This window comes from Corvus brachyrhynchos, unplaced genomic scaffold (genome assembly GCF_000691975.1).
Source record: "Corvus brachyrhynchos isolate BGI_N302 unplaced genomic scaffold, ASM69197v1 scaffold167, whole genome shotgun sequence".
NCBI lineage: Eukaryota > Metazoa > Chordata > Aves > Passeriformes > Corvidae > Corvus > Corvus brachyrhynchos.
The window spans coordinates 3,996,998-4,024,924 of record NW_008239547.1 but is presented as its reverse complement, the minus strand read 5'-3'; the positions used below and the strand labels follow the sequence as shown (position 1 = coordinate 4,024,924).

The 27,927-nt window shown below is 38.7% G+C and overlaps 1 protein-coding gene across 3 annotated transcripts in view; it reads right to left on the bottom strand.

Annotated features, from left to right (window-relative positions):
* WAC (WW domain containing adaptor with coiled-coil) overlaps nucleotides 1–27,927 on the bottom strand; it is a 56,965-nt gene that overhangs the window by 14,498 nt on the left and 14,540 nt on the right. For 2 of the 3 annotated variants that reach the window (XM_008639265.2, XM_017741476.1), the window contains exons 2-8: nucleotides 23,556–23,662; nucleotides 22,692–22,807; nucleotides 22,045–22,157; nucleotides 20,310–20,618; nucleotides 4,350–4,595; nucleotides 2,268–2,390; nucleotides 1,142–1,290 (exon numbers count right to left, since the gene is read on the bottom strand). In XM_008639265.2, the coding sequence (XP_008637487.1) occupies nucleotides 1,142–1,290; nucleotides 2,268–2,390; nucleotides 4,350–4,595; nucleotides 20,310–20,618; nucleotides 22,045–22,157; nucleotides 22,692–22,807; nucleotides 23,556–23,662 (1,163 nt within the window). The remainder of the gene's footprint in view (nucleotides 1–1,141; nucleotides 1,291–2,267; nucleotides 2,391–4,349; nucleotides 4,596–20,309; nucleotides 20,619–22,044; nucleotides 22,158–22,691; nucleotides 22,808–23,555; nucleotides 23,663–27,927) is intronic. The other variant, XM_017741477.1, reaches the window with a different exon arrangement.

Below are 27,927 nucleotides of genomic sequence, written 5' to 3'. Positions count from 1 at the left end.
CTACTGACATGGAAAAGTATCTGCTGCAGGACCAAAATTTATTACTCTGGGACTAACTAACAATCTCTGGGTTGTAGAGACCAGAACAGATTTACTTCCAGTTATTGACAGTAAACAACTTAAGAAGATTCTTTTTCTTATCTCAGGATTTGGAAGTGCCAAATACCTGAACACTGCTGTCTGATAATTTCATTACTTATCACCTAGCTATGGGATGTGAACACACAGATTCAGGATGTAATCCAGGAGCAGAAACCAAGGTACCAACCAGTACTGGTACACACATGAAGCTTTTGCAATTCATTGTATCGTTGTCCATCACAAGTAACTGGGAAAATCACTTGGTTTTCTTTGTACCCATGAAAACAGATGAAAGAAAATGAGGCATTTTGACTATGATGACAAATGCAATATGTTCTCCTGAAGATAAAAGTATTCCTCAAAGGCCTTCAAGGCATATGAGGTTCACTTGTGAGCAGAAAATTGAGAAAAAGACATCTTAGCTAAGCAGGGGTGGTGATAGAGAACACAGATTTTAGAAAGGTGGGGATGTCTCACCCCAAAGTCTAGAGTCATGCTTCTTAGGAAGAACCTTAGGAGCTTATAGGTTAGCTTCAATTTACATTTCCTAGTCACTGATCCACTGAAGGAATTCGGAATCAATAGGGGTCGGGGGGCAGGAAGAGAAAGGGACATTATGGTATTGATCTGTAAACACCTAGCACACTTCCAAACCAAATCTGAGACTACATCCAGTTAATTGCCCCAAGAAGCTCTCTCCTATTCTAAACATTTTTTATTGGGTAGGTCTAGGGAATTGTATCAGCTGTTGCCTTTGAAGTATGATTTTGTTTCTATTTAAATACACTAAAATACTGATGCCTTGGTAATATCTCCAGACAGCATCTGAAGCCAGCATAAGAATTTCTTCAAGAAAAGTAAACTAGATTTCATGCTGGAGCTGCACTGCCAAAATACAGTCAAGTAGCTGTTTCCAGTTGTTTGTTTCTATTGGGAAAGATAACATATATATTTTATCATCCTATATACAACTGCTAGCACATGGATATATAGGAGCAATACTTAATATTATGTATAATGGTTTCTTACTACAATATGGCATAAATCAAAAGGAGCTTACCTTCTGCTGGGATGATACTGGTGGCGTAGTCATCAAAGGTTTAAGTGGAACAGTGTTAGTCTGCGGCGTGCTTATCCTTGGAGACACATATGATCTTGGCGATGAGGCATCAGATGTTAAAGACATTGGAGACTGATTAGATGGCTGAGCTGTAAAGGAAAAAAAAATTGCTTTTAATAAAACTATGTCCTATCTTAAATGTGAATTAGACTTTCTTTTGGTACTTTGGAGTATGCTGTGTTAGATGATATACAAACATGTTCACTGTGAACAACTAGAACAATCAAATGTTCAACAATGCTAGTTAAGGAATTGTATCTTCCCCAAACTCCCCAGTTCTAAAACTTCAGGGGAGGGAGAAAGAGAAGAAGCTATTAGGAAATGCTTTTAACACACGAAGAGACTGAATCATTTCCAACTCCTATTTTAGAGCACTCAACTTGATTTAACCAAAAGAATGTCTGAATAGTTTATTTAGAAAGCTATTCACCCATTCTAGGTGTATACCAACAGTTCCCCACCCATGGTTAAAAATTAGAATTAGTACTGCTTACCTACTCAGTAAGATGACTGCATTTATTGTTTTAAGTTTCTAAACTTTGAAACTTAAGTTTTATTATTAAGTTATAAGCCAGAACATACTGAAAATACCTGGAAGAGTATCTTGCCCGGAAGATGAAAAAAAAAAAAAATCCCCCACCAGACAGAGCAAACTTTCTTTTAAGAATTTAAAGCCTCCCCCAAGAGTCACAGTAACGCAGTACTACAAGATGGGTGTTAAAGCAAGGAAGAGCTGTGTTTTATACTGAACATTAAGTAACACCTATTCAGGTCCAGAATAAATTGAGAGGGTCTCACAGAGGTTTCACATTACTCATAGAGAATTAGCTAACATACAAAGAAAATCCCAAAAGGTGAGACAGAGAAGCATATTTACTTAGTTGTGTGTCAGGTGCCTGCTCCTCAGTAACAATTTTTTATCCTATCTTCAGAAAAAAGTCATTCAACATTCTCCACACTGCGTGGCCAAAGACGCGACAACAGAGATTCTACAACTTTCAACTGTATCAGCCTTTTTAAAACACTGCTAACAAATTGATGTAAGTGAAAAAAAGACTCTGAATACCTTGCGTAGACAGTTGTGCAGCTTGAGAAATTAGGGAGGTGATATTGAAAGCAGATGGTCCAGCAGTAAGAATTTTATGGAGTATAGACTGCAGAGAGGCTTGTGTCACAGCTGCTGTTAGAACTGAAAACAAACATTCCGTTTTACTGACAATTCTAGAACACCACTTTAAACTGTTCCAACTGGCTAATTACATTTAAGCTACATTTTCTTTCAGATTTATTTCCCATATCTACCGTGACCGATGATTCACCTGAACTGTTTTTCAGTTACTTGATTTCAAGTTGACTTGGAATGTCTAGCAAGTCCTTTATTTAGTAGTTTTAACTTTGCAACATACACTTAGAAAAAATTATTTTAAAAAATAACTTTAACTCTTCAGCTTGACCTTATGAATCAGGAATAATTCTTCTAAACATCAACAGAAAATTTGTTCAATTTGCTACTGTAGTAAGTAGAATGCGTGTGAAGTTTTTTTACACTACAATTTTTTTAAAAAAAGCAAAAAGCAGAATCACTTTAACTCACTAAAAGAGATGGGGGGCAGACTTCCTGTTCAAGACAAAAAAAAAAATCTTTCAAGTTAAAAATCTGCATTTCTTCTTACTAATAAAAAAACCCCGTATCTGTTCTGGGTTTAACTGTCCCATGTCATCCCCCCAGTAAAAAAAAAAAAAAAATCAATCACTTTTAACCACTTTAAAACTGCATAATGCAGGAACAGTATCTTTCAGTATGAGATGATGAGACTCTGAACTATGAGCTTCTGAACCAACCTTTCCAAAAACGTCTGCAGGCTCTGTGGGATACTTCCTGAACATACATGCCACCCATGCACACTCCTGAAAAAACTGACTCACCAGCACAAGCACAGAGTAACTCTGAATCACATGCACAGTAAGGGCAGCCCTGCTGTGCAAGGTGAAGTCACTCTGCCCATGGGGACACAGCCAGGCAGGCCCTCATGCCATCAGACAATTCTGAACACTCTTGTTTCAAGACATACACAGCTGCTGCTCAGATATGGCAACAGAAAACTACTAGAAATTTCACCGGGCAGCTTTTTAATAAAATACAATTGGAGTTGACTGGACCTTTCATATTTCAACACAAACAACCATAACACTCCTTTCTTCAGCCCAACCTAGCGCACTACAGTTTTAAAGGCTTCTCCCTGCACAGGAAAAAGAAACCAGTGACCTACTCACCTATTAGTACTGAACGAAGATAGCATATTTGCTGATTAAAAGGAAGCAATTGACATCTTTTTCTGATAAATAATTGCAAGGTACAGAATATTTTGTACATATTTTCACTTACTTGATTAGCACTTTCAAAAAGTTAAAGATAATTAAGTCTCAGCACTACATGTAAATGTTTTACTTCCTATTGAAATCAGTGATCTGTACACAAGAAGCAAACAAAAACTCCTACACCACTTTATCAATAACTTGCCACGTGCAGACACATTAGATAAAACTGCATTCAAAATGCATCAGCTCTACCCATTCTTGCAGCAAAAGGCACTATAGGTAGGTGATAACTCACTTCTAACAAACTAAGCCTGTGTGACAAAAATGGAAGGGACACACTGATTACATGTACAAAATTTAACTGGCTAGCAAACTTACTGACATGCCACCTTTATTCAGAGAGGCTAACTTGTTATGCTAAAGAAAAAAGTTGTTAGGCAACAAGATTTAAGAATCCCTAGAAGTTTCAGTATTTGCAAACACACGTTAATAGAACAGCAGCACAAACTACAGAAAACAAAGAACAGTGCACGAAACAAAAGAACAAAGAGCTCTAACGAAATTTTGTGCAACAGACAAATGCTGATACAGCTATTAAGTCACCAGTCTCAAACAGATTGCTCATGTACATCAACATTTATTAATTTGAAAACTTTAAATGTTGAGAAGGTTTAACAGAAAAAAAACCCCACAAAAATCCCCACATTACCTAGGGATTCATTTATTCACTTCTCATTTAAAATAAGGCTTTCATTTAGTACAGCCTGGTATCCAATAATATACTAACGTACGTAAATGCCAGACTACATGAACTTCAAAGAATCCTTACCTTCATTGATTTTGGATATATCTACGCTAGAATTATTAAGCTGCAAGGTGGCTTGCAGAGCAGGCAGCAGCTGTCGAAGGAGATTTGGGTCCTGAAGTAATGGAGGAATTGGTGATTGTGGGACAGGTGAAACAGGAACTGTAGGAGCAGATGAAGCAGGCGCAGAAGTTGGATTCAGTCCAGAAGCAGAAGATGTAGAAGGAGTTGTGCAAGAATGGGATACAGACTTGTCCACAGATGCAGACTCTGAACAGAAGACAGAAAGTGTTTTTCATTTCCCCCAATATAACCTGACAACTCACTAGTACAATACTCATATTAAATTCAGAAGATCAAATGCCTAACTATCATTTTTAAGAAAAAACCACACATTAATAGAACAAAAATTGAAGATAGCTGATTTCTAATGCAATTTACGCTATTGAACCTAATATTTATCAGGACCACACACACGCAACTATTCCACTTCAAGATACTGGATTAAAAGCAGACAGTATTAAAAATGGGACATTTTTTTCCTTAGCTTTTACAACAAATGTGGGCCAAAAATTCCTTACTGATCTTTTCTTTTACTGTGCCTGTACTCATATTCTGTATTTTTACTTATGATTCCAATCTTTCTTTGGAAAATATACTAGGAACAAAGACCTTATAGCCCATGGATTTCACGTATAGGCTACTGTATCAAATTTGAGGGGAGGGTAAAAGCCATGCTTCATTTATGAAGAGACCAATACAAGAAGCCACAAAATTTAAGTCTATCATACAAAATCCAGCTACATTGCTGAGAATTTAGAAAGGATAATGAGCTGTACTAGAAATGTAAAAACAGTCCTACTAACATCCCCACAGCAGAGTGGAAAAACATCTAAAAATTTATCTGCCCATAATTGATTTTTAACTTGTCAACTTCTCCTGAAGCATTAAGACCCATATCCTTTATTTTATTAATACCATTTTAGGAAATATTACCATTTATTATCCACAGAAATACATAGTACTTAAATTCAGTTACACTGTATGGCAATTTGTTCTGATTAATATGAGTTATTTAATTAATTTTAAATTTGACTTTCACTTAACAGAAAGTTGCTCCTCCATTCCAATACTGTGAGAAATCTCTGAAATGAAAGTATTCCAACTTACTACACGTGTACCATCAGTCACTTCATATATCCTTCCTTTAAGAAACCTGGACCATTATATTTCAATCGTAGCTCCCCCTTCTCTCATCCTCGTTAAACCCTCAAGAGACCCCTGCCCCCAAATTCAGTCAAGATTAACACCTCTATAGCACCAAAGTAGTTGGATGCAGAGCATAAAGCTATGGATCCAAGATCTCATGCAGGATGTTTGCCCATAGTAATGAAGGCCTGGATTTTAAACCCACCTCAAACCAGGCAGAGGTCAACCTCGGTATTCTACATGTCAGGCAAAAATCTAAATGAATTGGGAAAACAGGATGGGAAGTTCTTTTACTTTAAGGGTGTGCTTTGTTTTTTTCTTTGAAGAGATGGTCAAAGTAAGATGATGCTGACTTTATTAGTAAAGAAGTGGAAAGGTCTTATTTTGTCTTACTACGTAAGAATAAAATGTTACAGAATTTCTAACAGCTTTTGTATTCCAATAACCTTAATTGCAACTTCCATGACTAATTTGCAGAAGAACCCTAAAAAATAAAAATAAAAAATTATGGAAGTGAGTAATGATGTGTAAATCTTTTCACTGAGGTTTCTAATCTTACTGGGAAAAGGATTTCTGCTTCCCTGCTGCTACAGTATAAATAGCTTATAAAGGTCACAAGCACTCCAGAAAACTTCTTCCCGTCAAGTAGCAGAGAAATCTGAACCAGAAAAAAAGTGCTGAAGAATCCAAATTTGAAAGCTTGCCAGAATGCAAAGACATATTTCGGAGTTTCAGGTGAACTTCTGAAAAAGATGTGGCCTTATCTAGTTACAGTCTCCTCAGGGTTGGTTGCAATGTATCTGTGAAGGGACATGGTCATTTGGCTAGGACTTTTTGTAAGAACAATTTAAAAAGGGACAAAAAGGGTTACAAAGATTGAAGATAGAGAAAAAAAGAAAAACCAGTTACAAAACTTCTGCATGGTTTTCAGTAACATGTGAACTAGGACAGCTGATTAGGTATTAGCTCCTATTAGTACAGTCAGTCATTAGTAAAAGTTTTTATTATAAAATACTGCATAAAAAATCATATGTTATTGTGTTCAAAGTAAACATTAAGACAACTGCAGGTCAAGACACATCTAACAAACAAGAATCTTACCATACTAAACAAAAAACATGTGAAGTTTAAACTGAATTTGGATCTGTCATAGTCCAAATAAGATCAAGATACACTGGCAGACAAAAGCAAGAGAAATAAGCACAATGGGACACGTTAGTGCTCATGTGTACAAGCCTGCTACCCGCTACAGTTTTGAGAACCTTACCAGAAAAACAACCATTAAAAAACCCCCACACAACAAAATACCCTTATTTAAAAAAAAAAAAAAAAAAAAAAAAAAGAGCAACTGCCAGCACTAATTTCAAAACATATTTAATGGATCCAGACTTGGATACAGTTAAATATGAAGTTATTTTAAGTAAAGAAGCAACTCACTACTGTATTATTTATTCATGTAAGCAAATACCTGACCCTCAAACCACACCACTATACCAAACAGCTGGAAGTGCTTTTCACCCATGCTGCAGCTCTGAACAGAAAACACTGAATCAAAGGCAAACTCAAGCTAACACTGCAGTTAAAATAAACCTTATACCCACCCAGTCCTGGGTATAAACTTATTTCTTTTATAACAGAACTCAAAACATGGCACTCAAAACCACTGAATTCCATGAGGTCTGTAAAACTACTTTAGTTTGAGTTTTTATGCTACAAAATGCACACTGAATTACATCGACACAATACAGCTGAGTTACTTCTTTCAGACAGTATGGAGACACTATTTCATAGCTGTATTATTGCAGGTATTTTAAGTGTGTGTTAAAATGTATCTGTGAAAGGTATGTTTGTACAATCACCCAATTAAACCTAGAGAAAGGATACAAAGCAAGGATAGTGCCTAATGCTAACACTCCAATCTTCTGAGATGCTGAACAACTCAAAACCAAAACACTAAATGTTATAAAAGAATACATCTCTACGACCATGACTACCTACACGTACCTCACATTAGAACTCTTGTTTAACATCATAGAGGACGCAGAGTAAAATGACTGTTCAGAGCATCACTGCATTACACGAATTACCTAATTTATTATTACTGAAATACAAACCATAAACCTGTTTCTGCCCCAAAAACCGCCTGTAAAAATATTGGTAGAAATTCCAGTATTTCTTGTTTATATTAAATAGCTGCGCTGGTTCTGACCAAGATAGGGTTGATTTTTGGAGTAGCCAGAAGGGTTGGTTATTCTATACCACTGCACTTCACTGCCAGGGGCACGGGGAAGGGAGCTGTTTTTCAGTCAGAGTAGCATGGTACTGGTTCACATACTGCAGGTTCTCACATGGTGAGCTTTTTCTGTGTGTATGAATTGTCTGTCTAGTACACCCTTTTATTAATATTGTTGCTGCTACTGTTGATTTCTCATTTCATTGCTGTTTCCAGTAAATTTTTCGTATCTCTACCTATAATCTTTTCCTTTTGTGCCTCCAATTCTCCTCTCCAGCCTGTCACAGGGGAGAGGGAGGGAGCAGTGAATGAACAGTGCATGGTTTGGAGTGTCACCGATCATAAACCTCAAAAGCCTTATATGGCTTATGAGGTACAAAGGGTTGAGATAATCAGATCTGACCAGAGCAGTGGGAAACCAATTTAAGCATTTGCTGTACTAGGCAGGGAGTCAATGGTCACAAAGTTGCTTGGTCTGTTCACAGGGTTGTGGCACCTAACCCTGTATATATATTCCTGTGTACGCCCTGTGTGCCCACCATGGTGTTCTTTTTCAGAGCAGGGAAAGATTTTTTGCTGCGTTGTTGTACTGTGGGGGACCAGTTTATGACATAACATCCTGAAGGGCAATGAGGGTAATTTGGGATGTGTGTTCAGTAACGCTCTTTTACCCTTCCCTTGGGGTCTACCTTTGGGAGCCCATTAAATTGTACCTAGTCTGTGGGGCAACAGGGACAGATGATTTTCCCCAGCTTTTTATGCCCTTTGCCTCTTTCAGGCCTGTTAAAATAGCTTTTGAGAATTTCGGATTTCCTCTGGTTGTTAAGAAAAGCATGGTCTCGTTGCTAGGTCTCCTCAGTACAGTCTACACCACGTTTACAGTCAGCGTGGCCCACGCCACATTTAGTAGTCAGGAGAGAGATTTCTAGGAAGGTCTGTCCTGTGGGTCGATTGTCATGAATTGCATGAAATGTGGGAGAAAATGGGCAAGTTTGGGAGGAAATTCTCTGCTTCAATGGTTTGGAAGTTCATCCCTGAACAACTACAGGACCTTGATAAAGAACAGAGTTATTTTCAAGGAGAATGCTGTGGCAACGCCAGAGAGGAGCAAATTATTGCAGTGTTGGGCTCTGGCTACTCTTTAGCAGGCATAGTTCAATAGTAGACAGTCCCTCAGGGAGAAGAGGAAGAATACAGACCAACAGGCACTGAGACCACTCAAAGAGCAGCTGAACCAGTGGAAGAACCCAAGCCAGTAGCAGTCACCCCTATACAGAAGAAGAAATCCAAGATCAAATCAGTTCACTTAGTGAGGGATGAAGAGGAAGTAGAACCCTCACAACAGCAGGGAGAGGAAGGGCCAAAGATAATCACCCAATCCCTATCCCCGAGTGAGCTGTGAGATACACAGAAAGATTTCAGCTGCCAGTGGAATGAGACTGGTGACCTGGCTGCTCCAGTGCTGGGGTATCATGGCCCATGATATGAAACCAGATGGTAGTGAAGCCAAGCAACTGGGATCCCTGTCCTGGGACATGGGCATTTGACAAAGGGTTTGGGAAGAAGACAAACTGTCAGCCTCTGGAGAAGACTCCTGTCATGCAGGAGGGAAGATAACTCTCTCAAGGACAATCTAGTAGTGCACCCCAGTAAGTAGAATGCCATGGAAAAAAGGTATCCAGTACCTGAATCAGATGTGCTGGAAGCAATCTACAGAGATTCAAATAACAAGCAGTCTCCTGTAGATTCAGATCAGGTCCAGTGTACACAATCCGTGTGGCAGAAATTTGTACAGAGCGTGCCACTGTCATATGCCAACTCACTGGCATTAATGTTAATGAAAGGAAGAGAACAAACAGTGCTTCGTGTGACTACCCAGCTCCAGCACTATGAAGACCATCTTGACCCACACCTCGGCTGTAGAGGTTGTCCAAGACTGTGGACAGACTTGAAAAAGTCAGAGAGGAAATGCCCCACGCCCTGCCAGTACGGACCAGAGTCTCTGCTACTGGGAGCAAGCAACCCCCTGCTCAAGAGAGAAGATACACACGACAAAGTAACCTGTGTTTTTCCTCTGAGCAAAAGAGAGAACATGAGGAAGTGGGGTGAAAACTCCACCTCTGCCCTAGCAGTACAGGTATGTGAGCTGAACAGAATAACAACCGCCACAGGAACTTCTTCAAGGACAAATGCCACTCCAGTTTTCAGTGGGCAAGTCCTCAGATAGAAGAGCTGATGTTACTTCTAATCCTCTAGAAGGGACCTCCAGTTCATATTTACAAGGAGTGAGCAATGAGAACTATGACCAGCACTAAAGGGGCCCTGCCCCCAACCAGATGGGGGAAAGGGACAATCAGATCTATTGGACTCTGTGGATCCAATGGCCTGGCACATCAGACCCACAAGAGTATAAGGCTTTAGCTGACACCAGCACACAATGTACTCTGATGCCATCAAGATATGTAGGGGCAGAATCCATCTGTATTGCTGGGGTGACAGGAGGATCCCAAAAGCTGACTGTACTGGAAGCTGAAGTGAATCAGCTGGAATCTGGAATAAATGGCAAAACTACCCCATTGCGACTGACCCAGAAGCACCATGCATCCTTGGCACAGATTACTTCTGCAGAGGGTATTTCAAGGACCCAAAAGGGCATTGTGGGCATTTGGGATAGGTGCTCTAGAGACAGAGGAAATTAGACAGCTGAATACCTTGCCTGGTCTGTCAGAGGACCATTCTGTTCTGGGATTGCTGAGAGCTGAAGAACAACAGGTACCAATTGCTACCACAACAGTCACTGTTGACAATACCACACCAACTGGGACTCTGTGACCCCCATCCATGAGATGATCTGTGAACTGGAGAGCCAGGGAATGTCAGCAAGACAACACTTTAATAGCCCATACAGCCAGTGTTTAAGTCCAATGGAGAGTGGAGATTGACAGGGGACTGTTGTGGCCTGAATGAAGTCACGCCATCACTGAGTGCTGCTGTGCCAGACATGCTTGAACTTCAGTGTGAACTGGAGTCCAAGGCAGGGAAGTGGTGCCACCATTGACACTGCCAATATATTTTCTTCCATTCCTTTGGCAGGAGAATGCAGGCCACAGTTTGCTTTTACCTGAGGAGTGTGAAGTATACTTGGAACCGACTGTCCCAAGGGAGCAAACACAGCTCCACTGTTTGCCATGGACTGATCCACAATGCACTGGAAAAGGGTGAGCCTCCAGAACTCCTGCAGTATATTGATGACATCATTATGTGGGGGAACACAGCAGAGGAAGTTTTTGAGAAAAGGGAGAAGATAATCCAAATCCTCCAGAAGGCCAATTCTGCCATAAAGCAAAGTAAGGTCAAGGGACCTGTCCAGGAAATTCAGTTTTTAGGAGTAAAATGGAAAGATGGACATGATCAAAGTCCAATGGCTGTGGTCAACAAAATAGCAGCTATGTCCCCACCAGTGAGCAAAGAGGAAGCACAAGCTTTTCCAGGTGCTGTGGGTTTTTGGAGAATGCATATTCCAGATTACAGTCAGATTGTCAGGCCACTCTATCATGTAACATGGAAGAACAATTTGAAGCAGGATTCCGAACAACAAGCTTTTGAACAAAATAAAACAGGATCATGCAGTAGCACTTGGGCCAGTCAACACAGAACAAGATGTGAAAAATGTGCTCCACACTGCAGTCAGGGAGAATGGTCCTTCCTGAAGTCTCTGGTAAGAAGTACCTGGGGAGACTCAAGGACAACCCCTGGAGTTCCGGAGTAGGGATACAAAAGATCCAAGGCCTGCTACATCCCAACCGAAAAAAAGATACTGGCAACTTATGAAGGGCTTCAAGCTGCTTCAGAAGTGACTGGCACCAAAGTACAGCTACTCCTGGCATCCTGACTGCTACTGCTGGGCTGGATGTGCAAGGGGGAAGCCCCTTCCACACATGATGCCAGTGATGCTATGTGGAGCAAGTGGGTCATGTTGGTAACACAGCAAATTAAAACAGGAAACCCCAATCGCCCTTGGACCTTGGAATTCATCACAAACTGGCCCAAAGGTGAAAATTTTGAACTATCATCATCAGAAGGGCAAGAAATGGTGACATGTACTGAGGAGACCACACCATATAATCAGCTACAAGAAAATGAAAAGTGATAGTCTCTTCACTGATGGTTCCTGCTGTATTGAAGGGACACATCAAATATGGAAAGCTGTTGTATTGAGTCCCGTGAGGCAAGCCACAAAAGCTATTGAGGGATAAGGTGGATCAAGTCAGGTTGTACAGATGAAAGCCATCCAGCTGGCTTTAGATATCACTGAATGAGACAAAATGGCCAACACTTTACTTCTACAATGAGTCATGGACGGTAGCAAATGCTCTGTGGCGGTAGCTGGACTGATGGAAAAAGACCAATTGGCAGCGCAGAGGGAGAACCATCTGGGCTGTTGTATTATGGCAAGATATCACTACTGGGGTAGAGAAGTTGACTGCTAAAGTCTGTCATGCAGATGCTCTCTGTACCCAAGAGTTGGGCTACTGAAGCATGAATTATTTCTGGCTCAGTGGGCTCATGATGCCTCACATCATCAGGAAAGAGATGCAACATACTGATGGGCTCACGACTGAGGGGTGGATTTAACCCCAGACAGTATCTTACAGGTTACTCACAACTATGAAACATGCACTGCAACCACACAGACCAAGCAGGTAAAGCCCCTGTTGTACAGTGGATGATGGTCAAAAGTAAGTACAGGAAAGCCTGGCTGATTGATTACACCATGGTTCCACAAACCTGCCATGGGCAAGCTCTACATGCTTACAATGACGGGAACAACCACTGGATGCCTGGAGACATACCCTGTGCCTCATGCCACTGCCCAGAACACCACCTTGGGACATGGCACTCCGAAAGAATTGAATCAGACAATAGGACTTATTTCAAAAACAGCCTCATAGACACCTGGGCCACAGTACTGAGTGGGTGTATCATACTCCCTGTCATGCACCAGCCGCTGGGAAAATTGAACTGTACAACAGACTGCTAAAAACCACATTGAAAGCAATGAGTGGTAGGACCATCAAACATTGGGAGATGCATTTAGCAAAGGCCACCTAGTTAGCTAACACCAGAGGCTCTACCAAGTGAGCTGGTCCTGTCCAAACAGAACCTCCATATACCACAGAAGGGGATTAAGTCCCCGTGGCACATATGAAGAATGTGTTAGGGAAGACAGTTTGGATTAGTCCTTCCTCAAGCAAAGGCAAAAGCCATCCATAGGGTAGGCAAACCCATCCATGTTTTTGCTCAAGGACCTGACGCACTTGGTCGGTAATGCAGAGGGATGGGGAAACACTATGTGTACCTCAATGGGATTTGATTTTTACGTGAGAGCAGTCTGTAATACCGAATTTTTAAACACTGGCTGTTGAATGACACTGTCACTGTATGCTGTAACTACCATGGACAATGAGTATGGACTGCTTCAGACACACCAATCATGAGCTCCCGATACAGCTTGCAATTAGGCGGGAGCACACCAGTTGGAAGGTGTAGGATCTGGGCATGATGTAAGATGGTACAGAATAAAGGGTGGGTAACATCCTGGTTCTGCTCAGACTGGGTTAATTTCTGCAGCAGCCAGGAGAAGCAGTTATTTTGTACCACCTCACTTCACTGCCAGGGTTGGGGAAGGGAGTCTTTCTCCAGTGGTGGAAGATGGCAGTAGTTCCCATAATGTGGTCCCCCCACGTCGTGAGCTTTTGTTTGCATGTGAATTGTTCCTCTCTCTTTCACACCCTCCTAATAATATTGTTGCTTTTACTGTTCCATTTCTTATTTCACTGCTGTTTCCAATAAATTGTTCTTATCTCAGCCCATAATCTTTACCTCTTCTCCACAGAGGGAAACTCCTTTGTGATGGAAACACACATGCTAAAAATACAGGCTACAAATTAGTTGTATATAATCACAACCTTCTTTACCTTAATTTAAACCCATCTATCTTACTTCATGGCTCACAGACAGGATATTAAATCCTAGAAATACTGCCAATAAAACAAAGCCTCCAAACATCTCTTTTTGTATAATGTAATTACAAAGGTTAAAACCTGCTTTAATTTATGATGCTATACAGAGCCTGCAAGTTTTGCCTTTTGAAGTTAATATAACTAGTCAGAACGCCTCATGATGAAAATCTGTCTGACAAAAACCCTCAGATATCCCTCACTGGGATGTGTGCATTTCCCCCACTTTTTCCACAAATAGAAGCAAAAACTCCTCACTCCCTTCTTTTCCTCCCTAATTCCCTTTCTCTAATCTGCTTTGAGAGACTGCTACACTGTTTACGTTGCCACAGAATTAAGTTTACTTTCCAACATCTAAACAACGATTTTCTAGTTTATTAGAGTTTTTAAAAATGCTTATTAATAATACAATCCTGTAGTTCTTAAGTGCACTTGAAGCCCTCAAACATCATGAAACACAGTCAAGATGAACACAGCATGCTGAGAAAAGTTAAATATCTCAACAAATTTAAATTCTGTAGTTTTGCAGCTCTGATCCACTGGTCCCTACATCTGTGTCAACATCAATTCATGTTCCTTAACAAGCAACCTACACTATTATTGCAAAATAAGGATTTGGATTACATGGCAGTCATTCATAAACCTAATCTGAATCATTAGGCATCAGACTAATTTTGAAATGACAACTGGAAGTTTACCAACAGAAAATAAAATTAGTCCATGTCTTATAAAAAAATTTTCATAACAGCTTAAGACTTTTCCAGGCCTTGCAGCACAGACTGTGGCTGAAGAAGTGCAACATGACAAGTCTGCAGCCTCTTCACTGTCAACATCAATGTCGAAACAAATACTACGCAAATGACTCTTTAACCTCACCTAAAACTTCAGCTTTTATCATGAAAGTCCCAAGGAAAGCTTTTTAAATAAAAAAAAAATTAAATAAAAAACAAAGATAGAACATAGCGTGCTGCAATCTCTCCAAGCTTTAAGAACTTCATTAAATAAAATTTGTTTTATCTCTTCCTCCGAATAACTAAAAAAAGAAGAAAATAATTCTTAAAATTACTTGTTGTGATTTTAAAAATATGACCTTGCACCAATTTTTCCATTATAAGCTATGCACAATAAAGTCTCAATATATGGAGCTTTTAAAATGCTTCTAAAAAGATCCATTCACTTTGTTGCAATAACGTGAAAATACAGTATGCTTTCTGATAATTATGCAAACTAGTTTATTAGATGCAACCTACATACAAAACCATATTATAGAACAACTACAAAACAACTTTCTGGACCATCAACTTTAATCACATGGAAAAAAAAAGACCAAGAAACAAAGCCATCCAAAACAAAAAAAAAAGGAGGAAAACAAAGTAATCTCATGGCAAAAAGAAACACCATTAGATGTGGAGATTAACTTAATGGGAAGAACTATTAATTGGTTTAACATTAAAATGGAGCAGGAAAAAACCTTTTTATAATGAAAATAATTTTTGAAGGCCATAATGATTAGGGAAGAGCTTTCTATTCATAACCTTCTCTGCTGGAGTGTGACCCACAAGCACATTTTTTGGACAAAAAGGAAAGAAATCCAAGTTATCAGTCAGGATTTCACATTACAAGGTGCACATTTGTTCTAAGTTTTGCTAAGAGGTTTGTTAAGTTTTTGCAGAAGTAGAAACACCAGGTCAAGTCAAAATGGAAACCTTCTGGTGTGATGCCTCCAAGCAGTGGGAATTTTTTAATAACATGGCCAAGCAATCCTTTCAGAAAAAAAATAACAGATCATTTTCAGCAGTCATGCCACCATGTTCTTCAGTTTTTTCTAAGCACCCTTAGCTTCTCAGTTTGAGTCAGTACATAAACATGGTACTGAACCTTGCCATCACCAATCTCTGCCCCTTATGACAAGAACCCTTGCTCCTAAGCAAACAGCTGATCCACCAGGATGGACATTCTAAAAGGCAACCCTGAGCCCACAAGCTTGAAGGCAAGTGGGTGGAAATCAAAGCCTTCTGACTGTTCTTCTCTTCTGACTGTTCTGACTCTGCTTCAATGAAGAGGTTCGATACTGACAGTCCCACACCTCTGCTGTGCCTCTGCCACCCCACTCTGCCTGCTGGAATCCTGCAAGCACCTGTAACTTGCTTACTCTCCTCCTAACCAGGGTGAGCTGAGCTCATCAGGCATACTAGTGTGACAGAGAACTGGGTGGGAAAAAAGAACAGAACTGGGAAATGCTTTCTTTGCGAAGGAAGGTCTTTCCTTCACAGTCCTCTTTTTGACAGCTAACATACAAGTACTCCCTGCATGACTAGCTTTAAATTAATGCTACATATAAGCTTGCTCTTATTCTGATTTATTTTAACAAAGATTTATTTTTAATGACATGCAAATTATCCACTACTGCTGACTTGATGATTCCTATATTATTAAAATGACCCTTTGAGTGTTCCAATAGCTTTTACTACTGATGTAATTTTTATCCCATTTAAAACAAAACAAATGCATTCAAAGTCCTTTGGATCCCAAACTACAATATTACCCTACCACTCTATTGTGAGCTTGAGCTGTTATCTTTGCACTGCTAGCAACTATTAGGCATGTGTGCTCTCACAGTGTGCTCTCTGTGGAAGGAAAACTGCATTACAAAATTTTCAGACATTCGTATCCTACTGCCCTATAAACCTCATCTCTGCTTCACTGATTAAAAAACTACTATCCAGAACAGCTAAGAGAATTGCTTTATTTTCTGCTGATGATTAAAATCATAACACATTTTCTGTGCTGAAGCACCTGGAGTGTACAGTTCACCAACTAAGTTCTCTGAGCACTGGTAGTCACATTTATCTGTTTTACATAGTTCAATTCTGATCTACTAAGGACCTTAAGCCACAACAAAAATACATAAATATTTAAAAGCAATGCATTCTGTAAACACATTTGACCAAATGAAACTATAGTAACAATAGCAACTAGGTTCTCAAAAATACTCAAATTATCTAAAATACAAAAAATTCCGTATTTCTCACATTTGGATTATTCCAGTCTTACAACTGAATTTTTTGGTTTTTACCTCTGCTGTCAAAATAAATGTAACAGCAACATTCACCAAACAAGTACGAAGTATTGGAAGAAACTTCTAACATTCTCACATTGTAACTTTTTCTAACCAACATATGAATTGAGTAATATACTTGAAACTGCAAAACTCAGCCAAAGAAGATGCAACAACACCAGAAGCAATGTTAATAACTGACCACTAAAGACTAGTGAGTGTTACAAGAAAACCACAGGGGTGAGAAAAGGAAAAGAAGCACCAGAGTCACAACCCACCCAGCATTGCACTGGCCAGCTTGCTGTGCTCTCATAAAAATTTTAGAGTACTGCTGCACTAGAAACAGAAGTGCTGCCTGATGGGACTTGGAGGAAAGGTGTGAGAAGCAGTATCCTACAGACAGACACACTGTTAAGATATGGACAATACAACATTTCATTCTGAATTAGAAATAGGAAAATGTGATGTGCCCTACAGATAAAGCAGCCAGAAAGTAGGAAAAGCAACCCCACACTTTACCTGCATAAAGCACTCACAGTGAGCACAAACAGAAGCAGCAGATTCTGACTGGAACATTCAAACCAAAGGGTAGAGGTCAAATAGTTCCCCAGGAACTCTCCACTACTGCCAGCCATTGAGGGCAGAGGACTACTGCTAACAGCTGAGCTATAGTTCAGCCAGGGATTTTATTCAATCTCCTTGTGGGACTACAACATACCCCTGCAGCAAAAGAGATTGAGCTGAAAAAAGCATTTTTGTTGGGTTTTGTGGTTTTTTTTGTTGTTCTGCTGTTCAAAACTATTACTGCATTAAAAAATACACACTGAAATCAGAACTATTAAAACAGTGGTACATATATGCTGGCATAAGGCAACCAGCAACACATTCACAAGAAGCAAGAATTCATTTAAGGAAGGACTACTGCACATAATATTCAGTCATTTGGACCAACCTATTTTTATAAGCAAAAAAATACAGCTTTACCTCTTTTTAGAAAGAGAGAGGGATGGCATAGTCACTGAACAGAAAAAAAAAGATCAAAGGCTATTTGCTTTACTAGTGTAAACATAAACCTCTCAAACTATTTTTCAGTTTTGCAAAGACACTTTTCGAAGATTGTCTGAACCAAGTGTCTCAGGACAATTATTGTATTTTCAATTCGTAGAACAGCTACAAAAAATACTTTATGACTTTATAAACAGCATACCTCTAGTACTGCAGGTTCACAGTCACCTCTGAGAGAATGAGTAACAGTAAATCATCCAAAACACTGCTTCTTCCCTTATTTTAAATTTAAATATGCAAAATGCTACAGAAAATTTACTGGTTCAATTTCCTTAAAAAGACAGTCTGACATTCCCCAAAAAAAGAAAAAGGAAAGTCAACTGAATGTACTCTTTGATGATCTTTTATCATGACAGAACCTGCACTGAATTCTTCTGTTTCTGTACAAGAGGTAAAGCAACACCTAAGTCGTCACATTTTCTAGAGTAAGAATTTCAAGCCTAACATTCACCTATTCTAATTCTTCAATTATTTACTAACTTTCTGTAATCCACCCTTTTCTGAAGCTCAGTAAGTACAATATCTGCTCACAATCAAGCACCATGAAACAGACCAGTGAGGCATGATTATTACAGAGATTCTATCCATTTAACCTGTATAAAATTAAAAAAATACCTAAGAATACAGAAATTCAGTGAATTAATTAATATGAAACCATCCATGGTAATATGGATTCTGAAGTAAGATTTACAGTGTCAAGACTGCCCTGTGTGATTGTTTTCATCATTATACCCAGCTGTATGTTCTCAGATTAATGCTGTATGTAAGAAATATTAGAACTCTGCCAACATTTGTAGCAGTTGTCAGAATGGGAAGTTCCTTCAATTGCTGTTAAGAGTCAGTTGCTCAATTGAAAAAGATGTGCAATAAAGCAGTGAAAGAATATCCAGTATGAAATCTGATCACACACCAAACAGGAATCAAGAACATGCCAGAATTGAATAATACTAAGAGGGTTTTCAAGTGTATTTTAAATATAGAAATGGAAATAGAGTAGATACTCTAAAGGAAAGAACACTTGACATGGATGTTTTCCACTGTAATGGGTACAAGCGGATCAAACTGCAATCAGAAAATAGAGGCTTAACTGAAGCAGGTAACTACTGCACTCAGTACAAGAACCATGCATGAACTAGTACACCTTACTTCATGTTGTACTGTGTTGAACAGGAAGAGGCTTGCTGGAAGTAACCTGTTCCTCTGTAGTTTACAGTCAGTATTCATGACCCGGGTTATGTAAAAATCGCACAAAGTGTCAAGAAAAAACATAAAATTTCTTTATATGCCCAATTATCTTGCACTGCGGTATTTGTCAACGTATGATATTGTTTGAATATTTTGGGTGGCCAGGTGTCTTAAATCTGTGTAAAAGCTGGACCTCTTTAATAAACGAAAGTGGAAGACTTGAAAACAACCACAGAGTACAAGACCAGTGTCAAACCAGAGTCTGTTTTGGTCTTCTTTTTAAAACAACACTATTTAACTAGACCAACTTGCACATATGAACAGGGCAGCAAGCCATCTTCCAAAAAATAATTCAATTACATACTAATTATGCAATATTTTAAATTAAACCCAACATGACTATCAAAAATTACTTTTCCCCCTCCCAAAGCCCCCAAAATAGTATTTTCTTACACAATACCACACCACTCTCTAAAACTTGACTTTACCAAAGTAACACACTATCACTAATGACACACATCTCATTCTCTCAGTCTTCTTGAACTCTTCTTCCCTAAAACAATGAAGTAAAGCTAACTAAAAGACTTTTGAAAGGTCACAAACAATGCACAGTGAAGTCCTGATCTTCACTTGACTCAAACTGTATCTAACAGGTATTATCAGATAACAGAAACACAAACTATCAGCAGATTTAGAACTGAAGATCCAGTATTTCTCAACATCAAAACAGATTAGCTCTCACAAACATGTAGAAAACTCTCACTTTCTGTAAGAATTGTGCTTGTGTTGACTGAAAGGTTTGACACTGACACTCCAAACAGTAACAGCAGTTCATAAACATAATGGTCCAAAATGACTTTCAAATTGTGTAACTGCATAACAACTCAAATAAATGGCAAAAATCCAGAACAACAAGAGAGAACACAAAAATTAAAATATGTTCTACTAAAATACAGCTTTCAAATTATCATTTGAAATGTTAATTTGCAGAATAAGCCAGTAAATAGCAAGTATCACAGTGTCAATTTGAAGTTGTATAAGATATAGCAAATGTGGTTTAGGGGAAAATAAACACATCGAAACAGTAATCGGGTTCTAAGCACATACAACCGAACAGGAAAAATATCCTTGAACTCTAGTACTAATGTACTTTGAACAAGCAATGTAATGCAATGCATAATCTTGAATACTAGAGGGAATTTCAGTAGACATACCTTTTCTCTCTGTTTTCTGTGCAGGGATGGAAGATGTGGATGTAGACAGTTTTGATAAAGTAGATGCTCCATTAGCATCAAAGGATTTCTTTGGCTGGTGATCAGATTGTAGAGAAAATGGACTAGGAGGAACAGTGCTTGGGGCAGCAGTTGGATGAACCACTGGTTTGATGGGATGCTGTACTGGAGTAGAACTACTGTGAGTCTCTGCTCTTGGCAGTCTGTAGTCTCTGTCATTGTGCCTGCTTGTTTGAGATAAAATATTCTGTGGGAGCATACTGCTGGTGTCACTGGAATGCTTGTCTTCCACTTTTTTTCAGGATTCCCCAAGGAACGTTGCAATAAGAAAAAAAAGATTAAATTAGAAACAAGTCTGAGATTGCAGTCACTGATTAATACAGCTGCACACCAACAACTAGAGCTGATTGAACTTCTTATGATTAAAAAAAGCCTCAAGTAGATCAGCATCAAAAAAGGCAAAATTTAATTCTACTCACTGACAAAATGCATTTTCTCTGACCTTTGCTTGATTTAGAGTTCCGGTTAAGCACTGTGTTTTGATGAAAGGCTGCTTTATAACGAGTGTTACAGTCAAGTTAACTTTTGAAGTCTCCTAAAAAAATCTAAATCAAGATCTATTATTTCCATCTTGTATTTAGTGTGAAGAGATAATTTGTGCCATTTTTCTTTTGTTCATCAAAAACCCTGAACATCAAGTATAATTTAATAGTTTCACATTCTAGCCTTCAAAGAATTCCTTTTCATGTCACTTGAGTACTACTACAACAAATTTACTTACTGTTAATTCAAGACATTTATATGTATTAAATGAGCGACTAATCTGCATTGGTCACACGATCATAGACTTTAAAATATGCTAAGTGAACATACCAAGCAAATACAGAGCAGTTCTTTTCACAGATTCTTACATTTTTCACCTGTCATAAACCAAATACTCACTGCATTATGCATGTCTGCTATCTTTTTGTAGCATCCAGTATATTTTAGCATATGCAGTAAGTTTCAGTGTACACAGAAAAACAGCCCTTTATACATCTTTACCTTGCCAAATCCCAAGAGCGTGGGTGAAGAATAATACTTTGGCTTCTACTTTTAAACGACTATGAGAACTATGCTACAAATTTACCCAAACTACATCAGCATACAGACAGAATCTTACAGTACAACTATTTTCCAGAAAAAAATTGAAAAGATTAAAGCTAGGTATCAAGACAAAAATCTCCAAGTTACAGAAATTTCTAGTCCAGGGAATATTTCACTAAGAGTAATGAGGAGGTAAAAATATGCTCTCAGTAACACATCCAAGCCTCTGAAAACCCTGATATCAAAATCCATTAAATGAGGTTATTATTTATAGATGTGAAATCTTTACTTTTAAGCTCAGAATATGACATTAGCAGTGATCATGACAGTCCAACTAAACTACAGATTATGCAAGTTGTTTAAGTAACTACCCATGAAGAAAATTAAATTCGGCAGTAAAAGCCACAAAAAGGAGAAGCACCATGAAAAGCATTAAGCAAGTATTGCACTAGTAAAGTTATTGAAAGAAACAACATTTGGGAGAGTTAACTGTGCTTTCCACTTTGGCTTTTATATATAAAAAGGTGAGGAAAAACAGCTAGGAAAGGGATTTTTAACTTTTTTCAAGTTTGGAAAAGAAAACAGTAATGCAAACAAGGCAAGAATATATTGCTATAAAAAAACCACATACTTCCACTGGCAAACCCACTGGCAGCTGTCGCCTGCATCACCTCTCTTCTGTAATCCCTATCTTTTGGAAAACTGTTAACTGACATTTTGCTTGCTTCTTTTTGCCTCTGCTCTCTGAAGAAAAGAAAACAAAAGTTAGCTAAGAACTTACATTATCTAATAATATAAGAGTTTCTGTAAGTTACATGAGATGAATTAAACTGTTAAGAGCTTGCTGCTACAGGTGGGGTTAGCAAACTCTAGCCACTGCTTCCTTACATCCGTGCTGGTTGAAGCCCACAATTCTACCAGTTTAGCTCACCAATCTTGTCAAAAAAAAAAAACCAAACAAAAAAAACCTCACCCCAAAACAAAACAAGAAACAAAAAAAACCCCAACAACAACAACAAAAGAGAACAAACAAACAACAACAAAAACCCCCAATCAAACAAAAAGCCATCCCCACACAAACCAACCATACTTCCCTCTCGAGGCTCTGGACTGTCGAGGGATAAAAGAGGTGCCAGAGGTCATGGTAAGGGCAGGAAAACAGCAGACTTAGACCACTTAGTCTTTTATAGCGGTAATCTATTAGATAAGCTCAACTGCTCTGAAATGTGCTTAAGAATATTTGTTCTTTATACAATTAAAATAAACACAAACATATACCTTTCCAGCCACTCTTTTGGTTTTTCCCATTGTGAAACTTCTGTTCGGCAGTTGTAGTAGTACTTTTTGCCTGAAGAGCTGATGTGTTCAGACCAATCATCCGCAGAATCATAAGCCTTTAAAATACAAACAGCGTTGGATGAAAGACAATTTTTTCTAATATACAAATTTAATAGCTTTCACTGTTTTTAAAACTACATTACATCCTTATATGTACCCATATCACTGCCTTCCACCATTTCTAAATGCCCGTTTCACTAATAGCTTGAAGACATGACCACTACGCTCCTGTTGCATTCTGCAGTAGTTTCCCATCAGTCCCCTTAACAAAATTTAATAGTATGTTTAGTGGGATACAGTAATGTCAATACTGATAATATTAGTCTCCTTCACCTTACAACATCCTCAAAATTATTATCTTTCCAAAATTTTTCTACAGATCACAAATTGACCAATTTTGTTTTATGGCAATTTTTAACAAATACCATTCTAACTACTAAGACTTTGATACTGAGGTGACTAAAATTCACAATATGTAATGTATTGCAAATAAGTAAAATCATACTGTCTGCTCTAGATTTACTACAAAGTTCATGAAAAATATTTCTGTATCTATATCATTTAAATAATCTAGTATTTAAAAATTAATGACAGGTAACTCAAAGCTCTAATGATTACCAGTTAGAATAGTTTTAAAACATACTACAACTGCAGGTTGGGTTTACAGAGTGGTTATAAAACAAAGACTGATGTTGGAAAACTCAAGCACATAATGTACATGCTGCCTGTCATAGACAAAATTATGAAAACATGGTGTGTATAAACGGGACAACACATGGATGAAAATCAATCACGAATACTCACTGCATCAGAAGTTTTGCTTGGATTATTGCTGGGATTAGAAGAATGTGAATTTGAACTATGAAGAGCACTGTGGTTGTGTGAATTTTCTTGTGGAGAGTAACTGGTCCCTGAAAGAAAAGAGAAAGACTTCACCATGTATGCTTTCAGAGAAATCAACCACCTGCATTCTAAAGAGGAGGAAGGGGAAAGAAGAGGCAAGGAGAGAAGGCAAGTTGTCCATACCCTGGACCACAGCATAGTTCAGATGCAGTAGTACTTCAAGAGACCACATGCACATTTCTTTTTCACATAGCATAAAACACACTTTGATTTTCTAACTACAGTAACACAGTATGCCCCTTCACTGGTCTAACTCTCAAACTTTATTCCATTACTAGCAAACAAACAGCCTTTATCATTTTGATGCTTTGAAGAGTCCTAACATGTCACTTCAGAAATTAAAAGGCATTTTCTCCTCAACATTAGATCAGAAAATTTAAATAGGCTTATCAATAGCCTGCATGGTTAGATGCATAAAATCAGGTTTTAAGCTTACTGAAGCAATGCTGTTTCCTTAAAACTGCTGTTTTCTTTTGAGACTACTTGTAATTGGCTCTAGGTAACTACTTCTGTTTATGCATACAGACCAGACTAAATTTTCCGGCACCTCAGTCTCTGCAATAAAGGTAATGGCATCTAGAATACCAAAAGCAACATTTCCCAAACTGCCACCTGCTTCTGGCCTCCCTACCAACTACTTTTCAAGGCAACCTGGTTTTCTTCAATGTGAAAACACCTGAACAGCTGAAATGAGAAAGGAGATAATTCTCAACACCTTTTAGATCTGTTTGGCTAAGCTCAAGCCACCTGAACAGTTCCATTTACAGTTAAACAAGGACATCCATTCAACTCTGCAAACTTCTTTTAAATTTCCTGATCTCTAAAATTTCTAAGCAAGTAAAAACTCGTTCATTGTTCTTTATGCAATTTTTTTCCTAAGTTTTAAATGTTCACATAAATCACACCAAACTAAGAAACATCATTTCTTACACATTTCAGGGAAACCCTACATATTCGAAATATAACACTCTCCCAGCCTTTGTTTTCCCTTTAGAAACTTCTAAATACCCAGGGGTACTACATCAAGTACCATTTGCTTCACAAGTTGTATACTAATCTAAATATGAAGCCAAAGTGATTTGAAAATGGCAAAGACTTAGTCTTATGGGAAATTACAGAAAAGAACAGTAAAGGACTGATAGGTAGGAGTGAATGGAGTCATTAAAAAAAAAATTGTTCTAAAGTCTTCCAAGAGCTACACACACAGAACATTACTAAATGACACAGTATGGCGCAGAATGAGAGTCGTTCTAACGCAAATTCTGTCTTCTGAGCCTTCTAACTATACAAGCACTGACAAAATTACTATTTCAAACTTCTTTCTTCCCACTTTTAACCATGCAGGTGAGAAAAACAGTCCATCACAAAAGCAAAGAGGTATACCATCACCAAACTGTTTAGTGCCCTACAAAGGTTAAAGATCAATTTGCACACACACGAGTTACTGCAACCTGAACCAGCACTATCTCAAAACTTTTTCCTACACTATTTTGGCTAAAATTGTATGTTATTCTCATAATATTCTCATAAAGATATGAGGGGAAAAACAAAAAGAAAAAAGAAAAACAGAGGAGTAAGTCTCATACTCAAACACAGTCTTTCAAAAGCTAGACCACAGTCCTACATCAAAAGTATCTTGCATGCTCAGAGCCAGGCAGAATGACAGCACGGGGCAAGTGAGGCTTGTCAAAGCAGTATTTACAACCATCACACACTTGTGACGCACATGCCTAACAACAACAACAAAAATACATTTACAAAAGCATTTGATTTCCTAGATATAAGTAGCATATCATAATTACAAGTACAAATGTACTCCTCAGTTACACCAACAGTCTCAATTTTTTTTAGACACTGACCAGAGTGAAATAGCTATTTAGTATTTTTGTATTAGCCATTCTTTTAGTCTTTTTTTATTTACTATAGCCTTCTACTGAGATAAAAATCATTAAAATTTCTTAATGTATTTTTATAGGTTGTTCAATGCAGATGTATTTTAATTAATTTCTGCTATGAGGTAAAATCATCTCCCTTCTTCAAGGAAAAAATGAGATGAAAATTTACCAGACAGCTTTGTTTGAACAGTCCCTTCAAAACATCAGAAAGGACCAATGCGTTTAATTTACTGTAATCCCGTACTATGGATGCAGTAACACTGTATTTTGTTCAGCATGCTCAACATGTACACCGTGATTTTTATATACTGTAGTGGCCTAAATACACCGCCACAGTGAATGGAATCTAACAGGCACTTTCCAAACATGAGAAAGAGCCAACAACATACCTATTACATCAATAAAATACTGTAAAGCCAATTCTACCCAACCCATAAACAAACCCCTCAAATTCACTGTGCAGACTTTCAAATCCCACACGGTCTATCAGCTCAGCAGCATGCCCCCAATTTCACACTGTGCCCAGCCCCAGTAATGAATCACCAAGCACCCTGCAGGAGTATCTGAGCAGCTGCAGCAAGTCACACCCACCTCCAGCTGGTCCTGATAGAGAAACACCTACTATGCAGCAGTTTCTTCAGAAGGGGCCCCAGGGGCCTCCCAGACTGCCCACCCACAGGCTCCATCCCTCTGGAATCCTGTCCTAACTGAGCTAGCCTCAGCTGCATAAAAACTGATCATGGCTGCTCCAGCAATGCCGACTGCCTCGGGCCACCAAGACAAGCATTTACAGGGCCAGCCATAAACACGTTCCAATGGTGCCTGGGACAGTTACACGGGGTAATCACAGGTGCGGGTTCACCACCCATACCTCAATTCTATTTTACACATAATACCACTTTATGTTTGGATCTCTACCCAAACTTCAGGAATGAGCATACAACAGGACTGCTAAACTGCTATTTGCTGTTGGAAAGCTTCCAAGACCAAAGCAGATTATACTCTGAAGAACGAGAATTTTAGGCACTTCATCCAAGTTAAGGGCTTAAAGACTGTATGTAAACATGACAACCATATTACCAAATTACCTTTCCACACTGAGGCAGCAAGGTTTTAGTATGTGGTTAAATCCATTCACAGCCATCATCCAGGAATCTGACAACCCAGCCAAGCAAGCAGTGCCAGCTCAGGCTGTCTGAGAAAGTTGCTGAAGATGTTTAACAGGCCAGAAAGCAACCCACAAGCAGAAGTCTACCTCTAAAAACAAGGGGGGTTCGCCTCACTTGAATGCTAGGCTTCACCATTAGCAAAGCCTAACTCCAAGCCATTCTAAGGTGGCTGTGACTTGCAAACAGCTCTGCATCTCCCAGCTGCACGTCTGGCAAAGCAGATCATGAGAACAGGATCACTAAGACTAGTCCATACCCCAGAAACAGGCCTGGTAAGGTAGATAGCATACTACTGTCCCTTGAGACAGCTCCCCATGGCACTTCTTACGTTTTCCTTTTACAGTTAGACCTTCCTTACTAGTTCCACTTTCTTCAGTAAAGAGGAACAAAGACTTGTTTTTAAACTCCTTAATTAGCGTATTTTCAGATTTAGCAATTGCTAATATATCTTTGACATGCCATAGGGAAATTCATACTGTGTTATAAATACTCCAGTTTCAGAACTCCCCATGGAAATGTTTAGTGCACAATCACAGCGAGTTTCCTCAGTTTAATCATTATTTTGAAAGCAGTTAAAGCTGGAAAGAGCTACTCCTAACTGGAAGATGGCCAACAAGGGCATCAGCACTACACTTACATAAAACTGTAGTAGTGCAACCACGTGAGCAAGTCTTCCCTAGTGATGAACAAGTCATAGGGCAGGTCAGAGTCAAGGTTAAAATATCACAGCTATCTCTGAGTCTTTCCAACAAAAATCACATCCTCCTTACTAATGCATGAAGATCACCAGAAAGCACAAAGAGCAAAGGTCTGGGAACCAATGCAAAACTGACTTAATGCCTACTACAGATCTGAGACTCTGTCACACTAAGACTCATTTTAATGTTTTTGTAAGTTGTTTCCATATCCCAACTGCTGAATCCAAGACACTTTGAACTGCAACAAGGGCTCAAAACTGTGCCAGACTTGAAAAACAGATTTAACATAGGATGAAATAAGAATACTCCATTTTGCAATACAGTCAACTTTCTCTAGCAATTATCACATTTAATTAACATTTCCATTAACCACACTTAATTAGCATCTCCATTAACACCACTTCACTTCTGAAATTATAAAAAGTTCAAATTCTGAGTTAACTAAGGATCAGACTGCTCTAATGAAGCACCTGGTTTCCCTTCTCCCCTGCCATTTTTCAAGACCAAGCCG